The 15,143-nt window shown below is 34.5% G+C and overlaps 1 protein-coding gene across 15 annotated transcripts in view; it reads right to left on the bottom strand.

The window, feature by feature from the left end:
* Nucleotides 1-15,143, bottom strand: part of LOC125673035 (intermembrane lipid transfer protein VPS13A-like) — a 159,597-nt gene that overhangs the window by 84,810 nt on the left and 59,644 nt on the right. For all 15 annotated transcript variants that reach the window (XM_056159636.1, XM_056159629.1, XM_056159634.1 and 12 more), the window contains 13 exons: nt 14,523-14,654; nt 13,252-13,355; nt 13,044-13,088; nt 12,558-12,692; nt 12,175-12,249; nt 11,257-11,477; nt 10,100-10,241; nt 9,009-9,093; nt 8,675-8,844; nt 8,156-8,307; nt 6,589-6,689; nt 4,222-4,493; nt 3,415-3,531 (listed from right to left, as the gene is read on the bottom strand). In XM_056159636.1, the coding sequence (XP_056015611.1) occupies nt 3,415-3,531; nt 4,222-4,493; nt 6,589-6,689; nt 8,156-8,307; nt 8,675-8,844; nt 9,009-9,093; nt 10,100-10,241; nt 11,257-11,477; nt 12,175-12,249; nt 12,558-12,692; nt 13,044-13,088; nt 13,252-13,355; nt 14,523-14,654 (1,751 nt within the window). The remainder of the gene's footprint in view (nt 1-3,414; nt 3,532-4,221; nt 4,494-6,588; nt 6,690-8,155; nt 8,308-8,674; nt 8,845-9,008; nt 9,094-10,099; nt 10,242-11,256; nt 11,478-12,174; nt 12,250-12,557; nt 12,693-13,043; nt 13,089-13,251; nt 13,356-14,522; nt 14,655-15,143) is intronic.

The following is a 15,143-nucleotide window of genomic DNA, read 5'->3' as shown; positions in this document are numbered from 1 at the left end:
CAGTTTTATTAACACTCACACATAACTAGACAGAGTTTTATTACACTCACACATAACTAGACAGAGTTTTATTACACTCACACATAACTAGGCAGAGTTTTATTACACTCACACATAACTAGACAGAGTTTTATTACACTCACACATAACTAGACAGAGTTTTATTACACTCACACATAACTAGACAGTGTTTTATTTACACTCACACATAACTAGACAGAGTTTTATTACACTCACACATAACTAGACAGAGTTTTATTACACTCACACATAACTAGACAGAGTTTATCTACACTCACACATAACTAGACAGAATTTATCTACACTCACACATAACTACACAGAGTTTTATTACGCTCACACATAACTAGACAGAGTTTTATCTACACTCACACATAACTAGACAGAGTTTTATCTACACTCACACATAACTACACAGAGTTTTATTACACTCACACATAACTACACAGAGTTTTATTACACTCACACATAACTATACAGAGTTTTATCTACACTCACACATAACTAGACAGAGTTTTATCTACACTCACACATAACTACACAGAGTTTTATTACACTCACACATAACTACACAGAGTTTTATTACACTCACACATAACTATACAGAGTTTTATCTACACTCACACATAACTAGACAGAGTTTTATTACACTCACACATAACTAGACAGAGTTTTATTACACTCACACATAACTAGACAGAGTTTTATTACACTCACGCATAACTACACAGAGTTTTATTACACTCACACATAACTAGACAGAGTTTTATTACACTCACACATAACTACACAGAGTTTTATTACACTCACACATAACTAGACAGAGTTTTATTACACTCACACATAACTAGACAGAGTTTTATCTACACTCACACATAACTAGACAGAGTTTTATTACACTCACACATAAATAGACAGAGTTTTATCTACACTCATACATAACTAGAGTTTTATTACACTCACACATAACTAGACAGAGTTTTATCTACACTCACACATAACTACACAGAGTTTTATTACACTCACACATAACTAGACAGAGTTTTTCTACACTCACACATAACTACACAGAGTTTTATTACACTCACACATAACTAGACAGTTTATCTACACTCACACATAACTACACAGAGTTTTATTACACTCACACATAACTAGACAGAGTTTTATTACACTCACACATAACTAGACAGAGTTTATCTACACTCACACATAACTACACAGAGTTTTATTACACTCACACATAACTAGACAGAGTTTTATTACACTCACACATAACTAGACAGTTTTATTAGCACTCACACATAACTAGACAGAGTTTTATTACACTCACACATAACTAGACAGAGTTTTATTTACACTCACACATAACTAGACAGAGTTTTATTTACACTCACACATAACTACACAGAGTTTTATTACACTCACACATAACTAGACAGAGTTTTATTACACTCACACATAACTAGACAGTGTTTTATTTACACTCACACATAACTAGACAGAGTTTTATTACACTCACACATAACTAGACAGAGTTTTATTACACTCACACATAACTAGACATAGTTTATCTACACTCACACATAACTAGACAGAATTTATCTACACTCACACATAACTACACAGAGTTTTATTACACTCACACATAACTAGACAGAGTTTATCTACACTCACACATAACTAGACAGAGTTTTATTACACTCACACATAACTAGACAGAGTTTTATTACACTCACACATAACTAGACAGAGTTTTATTACACTCACACATAACTAGACAGTTTTATTAACACTCACACATAACTAGACAGAGTTTTATTACACTCACACATAACTAGACAGAGTTTTATTACACACACACATAACTAGACAGAGTTTATCTACACTCACACAAAACTACGCAGAGTTTATCTACACTCACACATAACTAGACAGAGTTTTATTACACTCACACATAACTAGACAGTGTTTTATTTACACTCACACATAACTAGACAGAGTTTTATTACACTCACACATAACTAGACAGAGTTTTATTACACTCACACATAACTAGGCAGAGTTTTATTACACTCACACATAACTAGACAGTGTTTTATTTACACTCACACATAACTAGACAGAGTTTTATTACACTCACACATAACTAGACAGAGTTTTATTACACTCACACATAACTAGACAGAGTTTATCTACACTCACACATAACTAGACAGAATTTATCTACACTCACACATAACTACACAGAGTTTTATTACACTCACACATAACTAGACAGAGTTTTATCTACACTCACACATAACTACACGGAGTTTTATTACACTCACACATAACTAGACAGTTTTATTACACTCACACATAACTAGACAGAGTTTATCTACACTCACACATAACTACACAGTTTTATTACACTCACACATAACTAGACAGTTTTATTACACTCACACATAACTACACAGAGTTTATCTACACTCACACATAACTACACAGAGTTTATCTACACTCACACATAACTACACAGAGTTTTATTACACTCACACATAACTACACAGAGTTTTATTACGCTCACACATAACTACACAGAGTTTTATTACACTCACACATAACTAGACAGTTTTATTACACTCACACATAACTAGACAGAGTTTATCTACACTCACACATAACTACACAGAGTTTTATTACACTCACACATAACTAGACAGAGTTTTATCTATACTCACACATAACTAGACAGTTTTATTATACTCACACACAACTAGACAGAGTTTTATTACACTCACACATAACTAGACAGAGTTTATCTACACTCACACAAAACTACACAGTTTTATTACACTCACACATAACTAGACAGAGTTTTATTACACTCACACATAACTAGACAGAGTTTTATTACACTCACACATAACTAGACAGTTTTATTACACTCACACATAACTAGACAGAGTTTATCTACACTCACACATAACTACACAGAGTTTTATTACACTCACACATAACTAGACAGAGTTTTATCTATACTCACACATAACTAGACAGTTTTATTATACTCACACACAACTAGACAGAGTTTTATTACACTCACACATAACTAGACAGTTTTATTAACACTCATACATTAGACACTATTTTTGTACACTCACCCAGTGCTAAGTTCTGTTAACACTCACCCAGTACTGAGTTTTATCTACACTCACCCAGTGCTGAGTTTTATCTACACTCACCCAGTGCTGAGTTCTGTTTACACTCACCCAGTACTGAGTTTTATCTACACTCACCCAGTACTGAGTTCTGTTTACACTCACCCAGTACTGAGTTTTATCTACACTCACCCAGTGCTGAGTTTTATCTACACTCGTCTTTCAGTACTTTGATATCTACACTCACCCAGTGCTGAGAAGTTGCCTTGGATCCCATCCTGGAGCTGTACATCTTTAGGTCCTTGACCTTTGACCCTATCTTTTGTTCTGAACTGTCATTTTTCATATTGAATTCTATGTCTGCCTGTCAGGTAAAAACACATTTCTTTTTATAGATACTTTGCAATATTTTAACATGTATTTCATTAATGTTATACTATGGCATGCATTTTCATAGTTGTGACAATTAAAGAACCAGTATGCTTGTTTCAAAGGGACTGATTCCAGATATTTCCCCCCAAAATTTTCAAAAGTAATACATCTCAAAATGCTTCTTATAATCTTGCTGTCTTCAATGAAGCTAGTTTTTCTCCTTTTTTTTTTTTTTTTTTTTTTTTTTTTTTGGCTCAAACAACAGAACACAATTTTGAATTTTGTGTTTTCCATAAATGTCATGAAACAAGAAAGAGTGCCCCCAGTACTAGATTATAAAACCGAAACAAGAAAGGGTGGCCAAAGTTTGTTTTTCACTTTAATGATAAAAATCTACTGTCTACTGTGTTATAAGATTTCAAGAAAAAACCAAGGTTATATATCATGACAGAAGCTTATTATAGAGAGTTTATTATGTGTTGAGTGCTTTATATCTAGTGCAAGATAATGATAATGATTTGCATCCTTTTTTCTGTATATATCTATCTCTCTCTATATATATATGTCTAACAGAACCACAATGTGGACTGATTGTAAGTAAGTAATCATGCAATCTCACATAAATAAAAACGATCATAGTTATCATTTACCAGAATCAGTGGTGTAGTCTTTAAGAACTTACCTCTAAAACAAGTATTCTGTCGTCACTCGGACCTGAGCTCCCGTGCAGAATAAACTCCGGCTGTTTCATGGTCCCATACAGTGTAAACATTCCTGTGGGCTGGGGCTCGGGGGCTGGGGAATCTATAATGTCCTCCCCGTCAACACTGGTGCTGTCCCGGGGGGAGGGGTTTGTGGGCGTGTCTGTCTCTAGGGCCTGGAGGAAGAACTGGTACAAGCTCTGGAGATAGGGGATGTGGATGTGTACCGTGATCTTCTCCATTCTGACATCAGCTGTAGAGAGAACAGTCAGATATATATATTGTTAGAATGTTAGTGCTCTAGCGCTTGTAATGGCAGCTTGCACTGTATGCTTCCTAGGAGGCTGAGAAAGTTCTAAATTGATATAAGGTCTGCCGTGGTAATAATGTATATTGATTATTGTAAAGCGTTTTGAGCAGCATCCGCTGGAAAAGGCGCTATATAAAACCAATTATTATTATTATTATTATATATCTGTAAACATATTTCTCCATTCTGACATCAGCTGTAGAGTTAAAAATCAGCTATATATATATATATATATATATATATATATATATATATATATACAGAATTCTTCTCCATTCTGACATCAGCTGTAGAGAGAACAGTCAGATATATATATATATATATATATATATAATATATTGGGATAAATCTCCGATATAATCTTCTAGAGTGCTCGACGTGGCCTCACGGAGCTACATAAATTGACGATCAGATGGAGTTCAATCACATAACATTTATTTCTCTACAGGCTGTTTTGTAAGGGGATGGTTTCCCCTCACTCGTCGGGAGAAAAATGACATCTAACGAAAAACATCCGCGTGGCTGAGAATATGTTACACAGAAACATACTGGATAGTTGCTAAGCATGATTACACACAGGATTGAGTAAGTAGAAATTTATGGGAATGATGGCAAGTGCTGACAAGTTCTGAACGCTTATTCAATGAAGATTTTTCGGGATGACATATTATAAAGAATTTCTCTAGAATACAAAGGTTGCACTTTTTTGAAATGTTTGAGTATGATGATGTTTTTCCTAAAATTTCCCACTTGATTTTGTAGTCAATATTTTTGTCTTTCAATGTCCATATGAATTTGCTGAGCTCGGTGGTATTCTTTTTCGTGGAATTACGGAATGAATGAGTGTGGTTGGCGTATCTTAACACCGAGTTCAAATTAAGATACGCCAACCACACTCATTCATTCCGTAATTCCACGAAAAAGAATACCACCGAGCTCAGCAAATTCATATGGACATTGAAAGACAAAAATATTGACTACAAAATCAAGTGGGAAATTTTAGGAAAAACATCATCATACTCAAACATTTCAAAAAAGTGCAACCTTTGTATTCTAGAGAAATTCTTTATAATATGTCATCCCGAAAAATCTTCATTGAATAAGCGTTCAGAACTTGTCAGCACTTGCCGTCATTCCCATAAATTTCTATTTACTCAATCCTGTGTGTAATCATGCTTAGCAACTATCCAGTATGTTTCTGTGTAACATATTCTCAGCCACGCGGATGTTTTTCGTTAGATATCATTTTTCTCCTGACGAGTGAGGGGAAACCATCCCCTTACGAAACAGCCTGTAGAGAAATAAATGTTATGTGATTGAACTCCATCTGATCGTCAATTTATATAATATATATATATATATATATATATATATATATATCTGTACTACATAGAATTCTTCTCCATTCTGACATCAGCTGTAGAGAGAAACATCAGCTATATATATCTGTACACAGAATTCTTCTCCATTCTGACAAGCTGTAAACAGAATTATAGAGAAGACACACACATTGTCTCTGAAAACACAGAATGGACAATACTGAGAACATTGTCTCTGAGAACACAGAATGGACAATACTGAGAACATTGTCTCTGAGAACACAGAATGGACTATACTGAGACAGTCCCACAGCAGTTTTATGAATAACATGACTACACAGACAGACATTGTACAATGATGTGATCAAGGTCACACACATAGATAAAAACTTTAAAATATATATAAAGGACATGGGTAAATTGTTTTCTGAATTCACAAAGGAAGATACATTATTCTTACACTGGTACATGTATGTCATTAAAAGATTTACAAATGATATTTAGAAATTGTTTCTGAGTTCACAGAAAGAAAGTTTTAACTCATACACCAGGCTCTAAGATCATAATTATGCAAAAAATCATATTTTATTCTAAATGTAGAACAATTTATTTTGTGATAATTGAATAGGATTACAATGAAATCCCTAGTTTGTGATGCGGCTCTAAAATATGTTGATTCTGTTCAATAATCACACAACAATAACATGTTGACTACCTACCCTCCCTATTCCCATTTGTCCTCTCCTTGTAGATTACAGAAATCAGGGGAAGTAACTCTTCTTCTTCCTTATTAATTGTCTCCCTTATACAGTCAATGATTCTGTTAACAGAAAAGAGATCATGATAAAATTAACATAAAATCACCCGATAAAAAAAGTGCTGGGTAAAACAATTCACCCCACCTTTGACAAGTTAGTTGGGAGATCCTGAATAGTGATTGGCTCATTACGGTCACGTGAAGACATGGGATATTCTATCCCACGTCACCGTCAAAATTTATACCAGGCTTCCTTGCGAGTTATTTTTCTTGTTGCATTTGTCAACAACAATGGCGGCCAAACGGTTTGCAAGTTTGGCAGCAGACGAGATCGAAAGAAAGAAGGAATTACTGATAATCACACTGGGTATATTTGTGCTGATGTATACATATAATGATATGATGTTTGTCCAAGCAAAAGGTCGTTTAAATACAGTAGTCTTTAAACAAGGAATATTTATGGTGTGTTGTCTGTAGTTCTGGTACGCAATAGCCTCCTGCATATTATCATAACAGGTCATCGGTGGGGTAAATTCGTTACCTAGTCATCTAGTGACCTGGTACGGGATGACACCAGCTAGGTCACTAAGTTTTATACCGGGCGAGGCGAAATGAAATACAAGGTACAAATAAAGAAGTAAAACATGAATAAAGATGAAATATTATATTTAGAAGGTCTAAATAAACATGAAATATTATATTAGAAGGTCTAAATAAACATGAAATAGGAGATTCATACAAATAACAAATAGAAGATCGATGATTATACATCATTACTACAGTAACTTAATCCCCAGTATCGGATCATATCGAGCTGACATGAATCATCAGCCTGAGATCAAACAAGACATGAGATCTCTGAGATCAAACAAGACATGAGATTGAGCTGGCAGACATGAATCATCAGTCTGAGATCAAAACAAGATATGAGATCGAGCTGACAGGCATGAATCATCAGTCTGAGATCCAACAAGACATGAGATCGAGCTGACAGGCATGAATCATCAGTCTGAGATCAAACAAGACATGAGATCGAGCTGACAGGCATGAATCATCAGTCTGAGATCAAACAAGACATGAGATCTCTGAGATCAAAACAAGACATGAGATCGAGCTGACAGACATGGATCATCAGTCTGAGATCAAACAAGACATGAGATCGAGCTGACAGGCATGAATCATCAGTCTGAGATCAAAACAAGACATGAGATCGAGCTGACAGACATGGATCATCAGTCTGAGATCAAACAAGACATGAAACAAAGCGTTCCAAGTTTGATCTCAAGGTCAAATTCGGACACTCCGCAGCATGCATTTTTATAAAGACGTAAAGAGCTTTTATGTTTCTGTTTTTAAAAAACATATAAGAGATATGTATAGACTTAACCAATAATGTATATGGTGGGTCTGACAAACTTTCTAATTACAGATTCTACTCGTGCACTTTCAACCAATATTGTGGGGCTAGTATTATCTACTTGCACATCCCTGATTATTTATCCCTACAGCTGGAGGTATTAATACGTCACCTTTTGTTTACAACGGTACTGTTCGGTCGTGTGTCATCTACAGAGAGTGCTTGAAGCGAGAGATTGACGTCGGATCGGATATCCTCAGATGTCTGTGTGTTTATCCGCCCCACCAGTTTCCCTATCTCAAATCTACTCAGCATCGAGGCTTTCTAAATACAGACAAAAATGTAACGTGTAAATGAAAATTTCCACAATCACAAAATAGATGAATGTAGATTGCACTTGACGGTAACTTATCGTCAACTGCATGTACAAGAAAACAAAGTTTTAACATTTATCGTCAACTGCATGTACAAGAAAACAAAGTTTTAACATTTATCGTCAACTGCATGTACAAGAAAACAAAGTTTTAACATTCATGAAATACATGTACATGTTCTTTGTTTATTAAATGCATGCACGCTTTTCAAAGTTTTCAAATTTCTTTGAATTGTTTTGCAAAATAAAGACCAGGTTACATCATTGTTAAAATTCTGTTACGGAGCGTATCGCTTAAATTAAGAGAAATCTATTTACTAGTGGCTGATTTTCCTCCTCTTTCTCTTCAAACAACTGTACGACCAGTCCCTGGAATGTCAGCACTGCGTTATAAGGTGTTGTAGGGGCGGAGCCAGCATCTGTCGTATCAGGGGCAGATAATTCCTCCATACTTCCGATCTGGTGGGGAGACAACTCTGTATCTCCACCTTTATACAACAAAACAATAGTCAAGTGTTACAAACATTAACTACACTCTACATATCAATATGAAATTATCATGCTATAAACCTGCTTTGATTATTATAAGTGGAGTTTATTTATTTTCACATTTGTTGTGCATCTAGTGTCCAGATTTATAAATAATACTAACTTTTGTTTGATTTTGGTGCCCCCTCCTGAAGGTTCAGGTTAACAATATCCATCAGCAGCTTCACGTCCGACTGAAACATGTTGACCTAAAAACACACAATTTCATCATATTGTCTGACAGAAACATGTTCACTTAAAACACACAATTTCACATCAGACAGAAACATGTTCACTTAAAAAACACAATTTCATCATGTCAGACGGAAAGATGTTGACTTAAAAACACACAATTTTATCATGTTCGACAGAAACATATTGACCTAATAACACACAATTTCATCATGTCAGATTGAAAACATGTTGACTTAAAAACACAATTCCATATTTTGTGTTCACTACCCTCTAGAAACTAGATTCGGGAGACCTGTACTACATGCATTATATCAAATAAAAGAATCATCACATTGAAAACTGTTAAATCAGTAAAATTCACGGGAGACAACCTTCATGGATTGTTGAGATTTTGTTGTTTGGCCAGGTGTAATTTTGTAAAATATGGTTTCTGTACAATTAAGAAAAAAATACATTTATAACTGTATAAATTGTGAATTTTGTTGATCAAAGTAATAAATTCTTGGCATGGAGTAATACAAAAAACTTGAACGTAGAACCGCCCTAACAGGACTAATACTCCCTGCAGGGCACATCAAATGGTGGAAAAGAGTGAGTTTGTGCTCACTGAAGAATAAATGGTTTTCAAGATATACTCTGGACATTGACAATAAAAACAACCCTCCAATGGAAAAAATATTAAACTTCCTTGAATGATAAAAAGTCTCAATCAAAATAACATATGCCCCAACTTCATTATCCATACAACATATACACAAGGTTTTAAGCAAATCTGCTCATTGGTGTTAAAGATATGCTCTGGGTAAATCCTGTCAATGGACAGATGGGATATTATTCCAGTATACCCCCCCCCTCCCCCTTTAACTTAACTTTTTTTGCAGGTTTTTTTTTTTTTTTTTACAAATTTTGTCCCTCACAAATTATAACAATTCAATCAATGTAATAAATGTTTTCTTTCATATACTATTAGATAGATATACACATTTCATATCAAATACAAAGATTTAAGCCAATAATTACCTTCATGAGAAAGAGATCTCCTGACACATCGTACCTGACCTTTGACCTAACTGGTTCCAAAGCGAGGCTAACAGAGGCCAGGAAGTCAACTGGTTCTGCCACATTATGGCTCACAACAAACTTATCACTCAAAACTTTAGCCCTGTAGAATGAAAACATTGAATGAAAGATAAAGATAACGAACAGTAATCAATCTCATAACTCCTATAAGCAATACAAAATAGATAGTTGGGCAAACACAGACCCCTGGACACACCAGAGGTAAGAGCAGGTGCCTAGGAGGAGTAAGCATCCCCTTCAACTGGTCACACCGGCCATGAGCCCTATTTCTTGATCAGGTAAATGGAGTTATTCGTAGTCAAAATTATTCAATTACAACTAATTATCAATCAGCAATGTTTTTCTTTTATGAATCTTAACACAACCAATACTCTTTATGTAAAACTGAATGTTGCAATATACATGTAAATTCATGTAATGCTTTCAAATATAACCTTGAATTGTTTTCTTTCATGAATCTCAACATAACCAATACTCTTTATGTAAAAGTAAAACTGAATGTTACTTTATAAATTCATTTAATGCTTTACAAACATAACCTTGAATTGTAAAACTAATTTTCCATACACAATAATTACATGTAAAAAGATTAAAGAACCAAACAACACATCAATCTTTTACTTTGAAATTAATACATTTCTTTTTACTGCATTCCAAATGTTATACATATTATCAAAACACTTAGATATTCTGCATCGCTCCTCTTCATTATATTTAATGTGACAATATCAGTATAAATCAATAGCTTTTTTTCATAATTTCCCACTATTTTTTATATCTTTACTGGTCAGAATTTCATAATTTCCCACTATCTTTTTTCATAATTTCCCACTATTCATTTGTATCTTTACTGATCATGATTTCATAAATTCCCACTATTTTTCGACATCTTTATACTGGTCATGATTTCATAATTTCCCACTATTTTTCGATATCTTTACTGGTCATCATTAGATCCAGTCACGGCATATATTTTGTAGGTGCATGACATCAGAATCACATAAAACCACACTTGTCCACAAACTTTATATGGACAACCTTTAAATTAATGACAACATCTTTTTATTTAATTTTCAGACAGAAATCTCTGCAGTTACCTGCTTATCTGCATGCCTTTTACTTTAATTCTGATGTCATTCCAGTCCTGCTGCGATTCGTCGGCCAGGAATTCGGACTTGATGGAGTTTCGGATCTGCAGGTAGTCAAACCTGAACAGAAGTAGATCTGGTGACTTAGATGTCTTAGGAACAATCACTGTAGGAGTTTTCATGTCAATCACCAGTCCTACTCGGACAGAGGACGGCTGGATCTCAGCTACCTGTAACAAGGAGACACAATAGTCTTACCTGTTTATATTCTTATCTGTAACAAGGAGACACAATAGTCTTACCTGTTTATATTCTTACTTGTAACAAGGAAACACAATACTTTTACCTGTTTATAATCTTACCTGTTTATATTCTTACCTATTTTGTGATGCTGACAATAGTTTTCTGTTTTATACTTTCATCTTTATTTACAATACATCTACCTATTTACACCTCCTCATGTATTATGATGTTTATATGACATTAACCTGGTTATTTGTTTACCTGTTTATTTGTTTACTTGTTTATTTGTTTACCTGGTTATGTTTAACTGTGTTGAGATGTTTACAATACATTTACCTGTGTCGAGGTGTTTACGATACATTTACCTGTGTTGTGATGTTTACGATACATTTACCTGTGTTGTAACATTTACAATAGATTTACCTGTGTTGTAACATTTACAATAGATTTACCTGTGTTGTGATGTTTACGATACATTTACCTGTGTTGTGATGTTTATGATAGATTCACCTGTGTTGTAACATTTACAATACATTGACCTGTGTTGTAACATTTACGATACATTTACCTGTGTTGTGATGTTTATGATAGATTTACCTGTGTTGTAACATTTACGATAGATTTACCTGTGTTGTGATGTTTACAGTACATTTACCTGTGGTGTAACGTTTACGATATGTTTACCTGTTTTGAGACATTCTCCATGGTGGCTGCTGCTGCTTCGACAATCTCCGGTGTCTTCAGTGGCTCAAAGAATTTCTGTCAATATATAATTTAAACAAAATTTATAAATCATAACTAGCAAAATTAACAAAATGAAATAATCAGCACTGAATGTATCTCCAAGGAAGGGTCAACATCAGAATGCAGGAAAATACAAAGCATTCCGTACTACATACATTAAATCCATTTCCAATTTCTAAAGTAGTATTTTCGATCAATGCATCTATCGTGACACTACATCTACTGCATAGAGCTTCACATTTAATTTAGATGTCGTAAATTATATTCATAGTTCGTAGTTTTTCAGTGACATCTCTGCCTAATGACTCGTCCCTGTATCGTACCGTGATGTCCCACAGGAATCGATTGACGTAAGCGAGCTGCAGGTCGCCAATTTTCAGATGGACTTTGTAGTCCAGTCCTTGGTCTCCTGCACGTCCCTTTCCTCTTTTCTTGGAACTGTGCCAAAATTGTACCACCTACCAGGAACATTTAGAGCATTCATTAAGAACATATTTAGATGACACATCCTATTAATTCTATGTCTATACATGTATATCATTTATAGCATTAGGTTTATTGATATATACATTATCTATATATTATCTATAACATTAGGTTTTATATTGATATATACGTTATCTATATATTATTTATAACATTAGGTATATTGATATATACATTATCTATATATTATTTATAGCATTAGGTTTATATTGATATATACATTATCTATATATTATTTATAGCATTAGGTATATTGATATATACATTATCTATATATTATTTATAACATTAGGTATATTGATATATACATTATCTATACATACCTTCATGCTGAAGAATGGAGAGTCCTTTTCTTCCAACATCAGAATCTGAAAAAGCAGTACAGATTAGAAACCTCTAATGATAAACTTGAGAATTCACACTGCTGACTCCAATCTGTTTTTCTTTCTGTCCCGCCTTACATTTTCACAGTGTAATAACGCAACAATAAAAGCACTACAACTAGTAAGTATTGATTAATTTTCCCCTTACATGAGGGTACAGGGTTCCTGCCGTTTTGTCCAGCACAGCGAGATCCTTTATCTGACTCCTGTAGCAAGCCTTCTTGTTCTCCACCGAGATCTGAGTATCCATACCTAAAAGAATCAAAGTACCGAAAGTACTTAGAAACCAAGCACACACTCAATACAGTGTCCATATCTTAAAGAATCAAAGTACTGAAAGTACTTAAAGAACTAGTACACACACTCAATATATCCAACACACTGAGTGTCCATACCTTAAAGAATCAAAGTACTGAAAGTACTTACAGAACAGGCACACACTCAATACATCCAACACACTGAGTGCCCATACCTTAAAGAATCAAAGTACTGAAAGTAATTAAAGAACAAGTACACACACTCAATACATCCAACACACTGAGTGTCCCTACCTTAAAGAATCAAAGTACTGAAAGTACTCAAAGAACAAGCACACACTCAATACATCCAACACACTGAGTGCCCATACCTTAAAGAATCAAAGTACTAAAAGTACTTGAAGAACAAGCACACACTCAATACATTCAACACACTGAGTGTCCATACCTTAAAGAATCAAAGTACTAAAAGTAATTAAAGAACAAGCACACACTTAATATATCCAACACACCACTACAATTCCACTAAATTACATCTTGTGTGTACTGTGTATTCTGTTCAATCCAACATGCTCTGGGAAGTAATATTTTGTCTCAAGTTACACAGGATGTCAGAATGCACAGTGTAAAATGATAAAAAAGAGAATTGTGAATGAGATTCAATTTGAAATATATACTGAAATGTATTAGATTAGACATTGGGCATTGTTACTAATAACATACATACGTCTGAAATTTCCATTAATAGTTTTCAAATGAAACTATTCAGACAAAGAAATTATCTTGGCAATAATTGCATGCATCAGGGAAATTTTTATTTTCCATGACATTGTTTCAACAGATTTTAATCCGATGTCTTTAGGATATTTTGTACTGATTCTTGGGGTCCTTGGGAGTTTAATTACAAATAAATGTACAATACCATGCATTTTATCAATTCTTGTTTCTGAAGAGCCAAAAGTAAGCAATTTTTTGAAAACAAAACTTAGATTCCAAGGGCATAGAAACACACAAATTGCTGACAGATTTAGTTACTATGCCTATCACACACACAAATTGCTGACAGATTTACTTACTATACCTATCATACACACAAAATGCTTACAGATTTAGTTACTATACTTAGACACACACAAAATGCTGATAGATTTAGTTGCTATACCTATCAACTCCATCTCTGCCACTGGGTGGTCAAGGTTACTCAGATGAATGGTGACCTTTTGTACATGTGAGGTCAGGTGAAACTTGATGAGAGTCTGTTTTTGGACTGCAGCTCTTCCCATTTCAGCATCCACTGTAAGTACAAGTCAGTGTCATTGAAGTTTTACATCAGAATAGACAGAAAGAAAAACAAACACCTGAAGTTTTACATCAGAATAGACAGAAAGAAAAACAAACACCTGAAGTTTTACATCAGGATAGACAGAGAGAAAAACAAACACCTGAAGTTTTACATCAGAATAGACAGAAAGAAAAACAAACACCTGAAGTTTTACATCAGAATAGACCTGCCAGTGGTCTCTATTTTTAAGATTACGTCTGAACATGACAATATACAAGTTGCAAGTAAAAGCCAGTATCATTGAAGTTCGACAGAGTGAAAACAAACACCTGGCCCCGGGATCGTGTAACAAGAGGCCCATGGGCCACATCGCTCACCTGAGTCACCTTGGTCCATATCAGAAGATTTTCCATATCTATTTGCATGTAAAACCGTAGTCCCTATTATGGCCCCAAACCTACCCCTGGAGGCCATGGTTTTTGCAAACTTGAATCTACACTA

This window comes from Ostrea edulis, chromosome 3, assembly GCF_947568905.1.
Source record: "Ostrea edulis chromosome 3, xbOstEdul1.1, whole genome shotgun sequence".
Lineage (NCBI taxonomy): Eukaryota > Metazoa > Mollusca > Bivalvia > Ostreida > Ostreidae > Ostrea > Ostrea edulis.
This window is presented reverse-complemented; position numbering and strand designations above follow the sequence as displayed.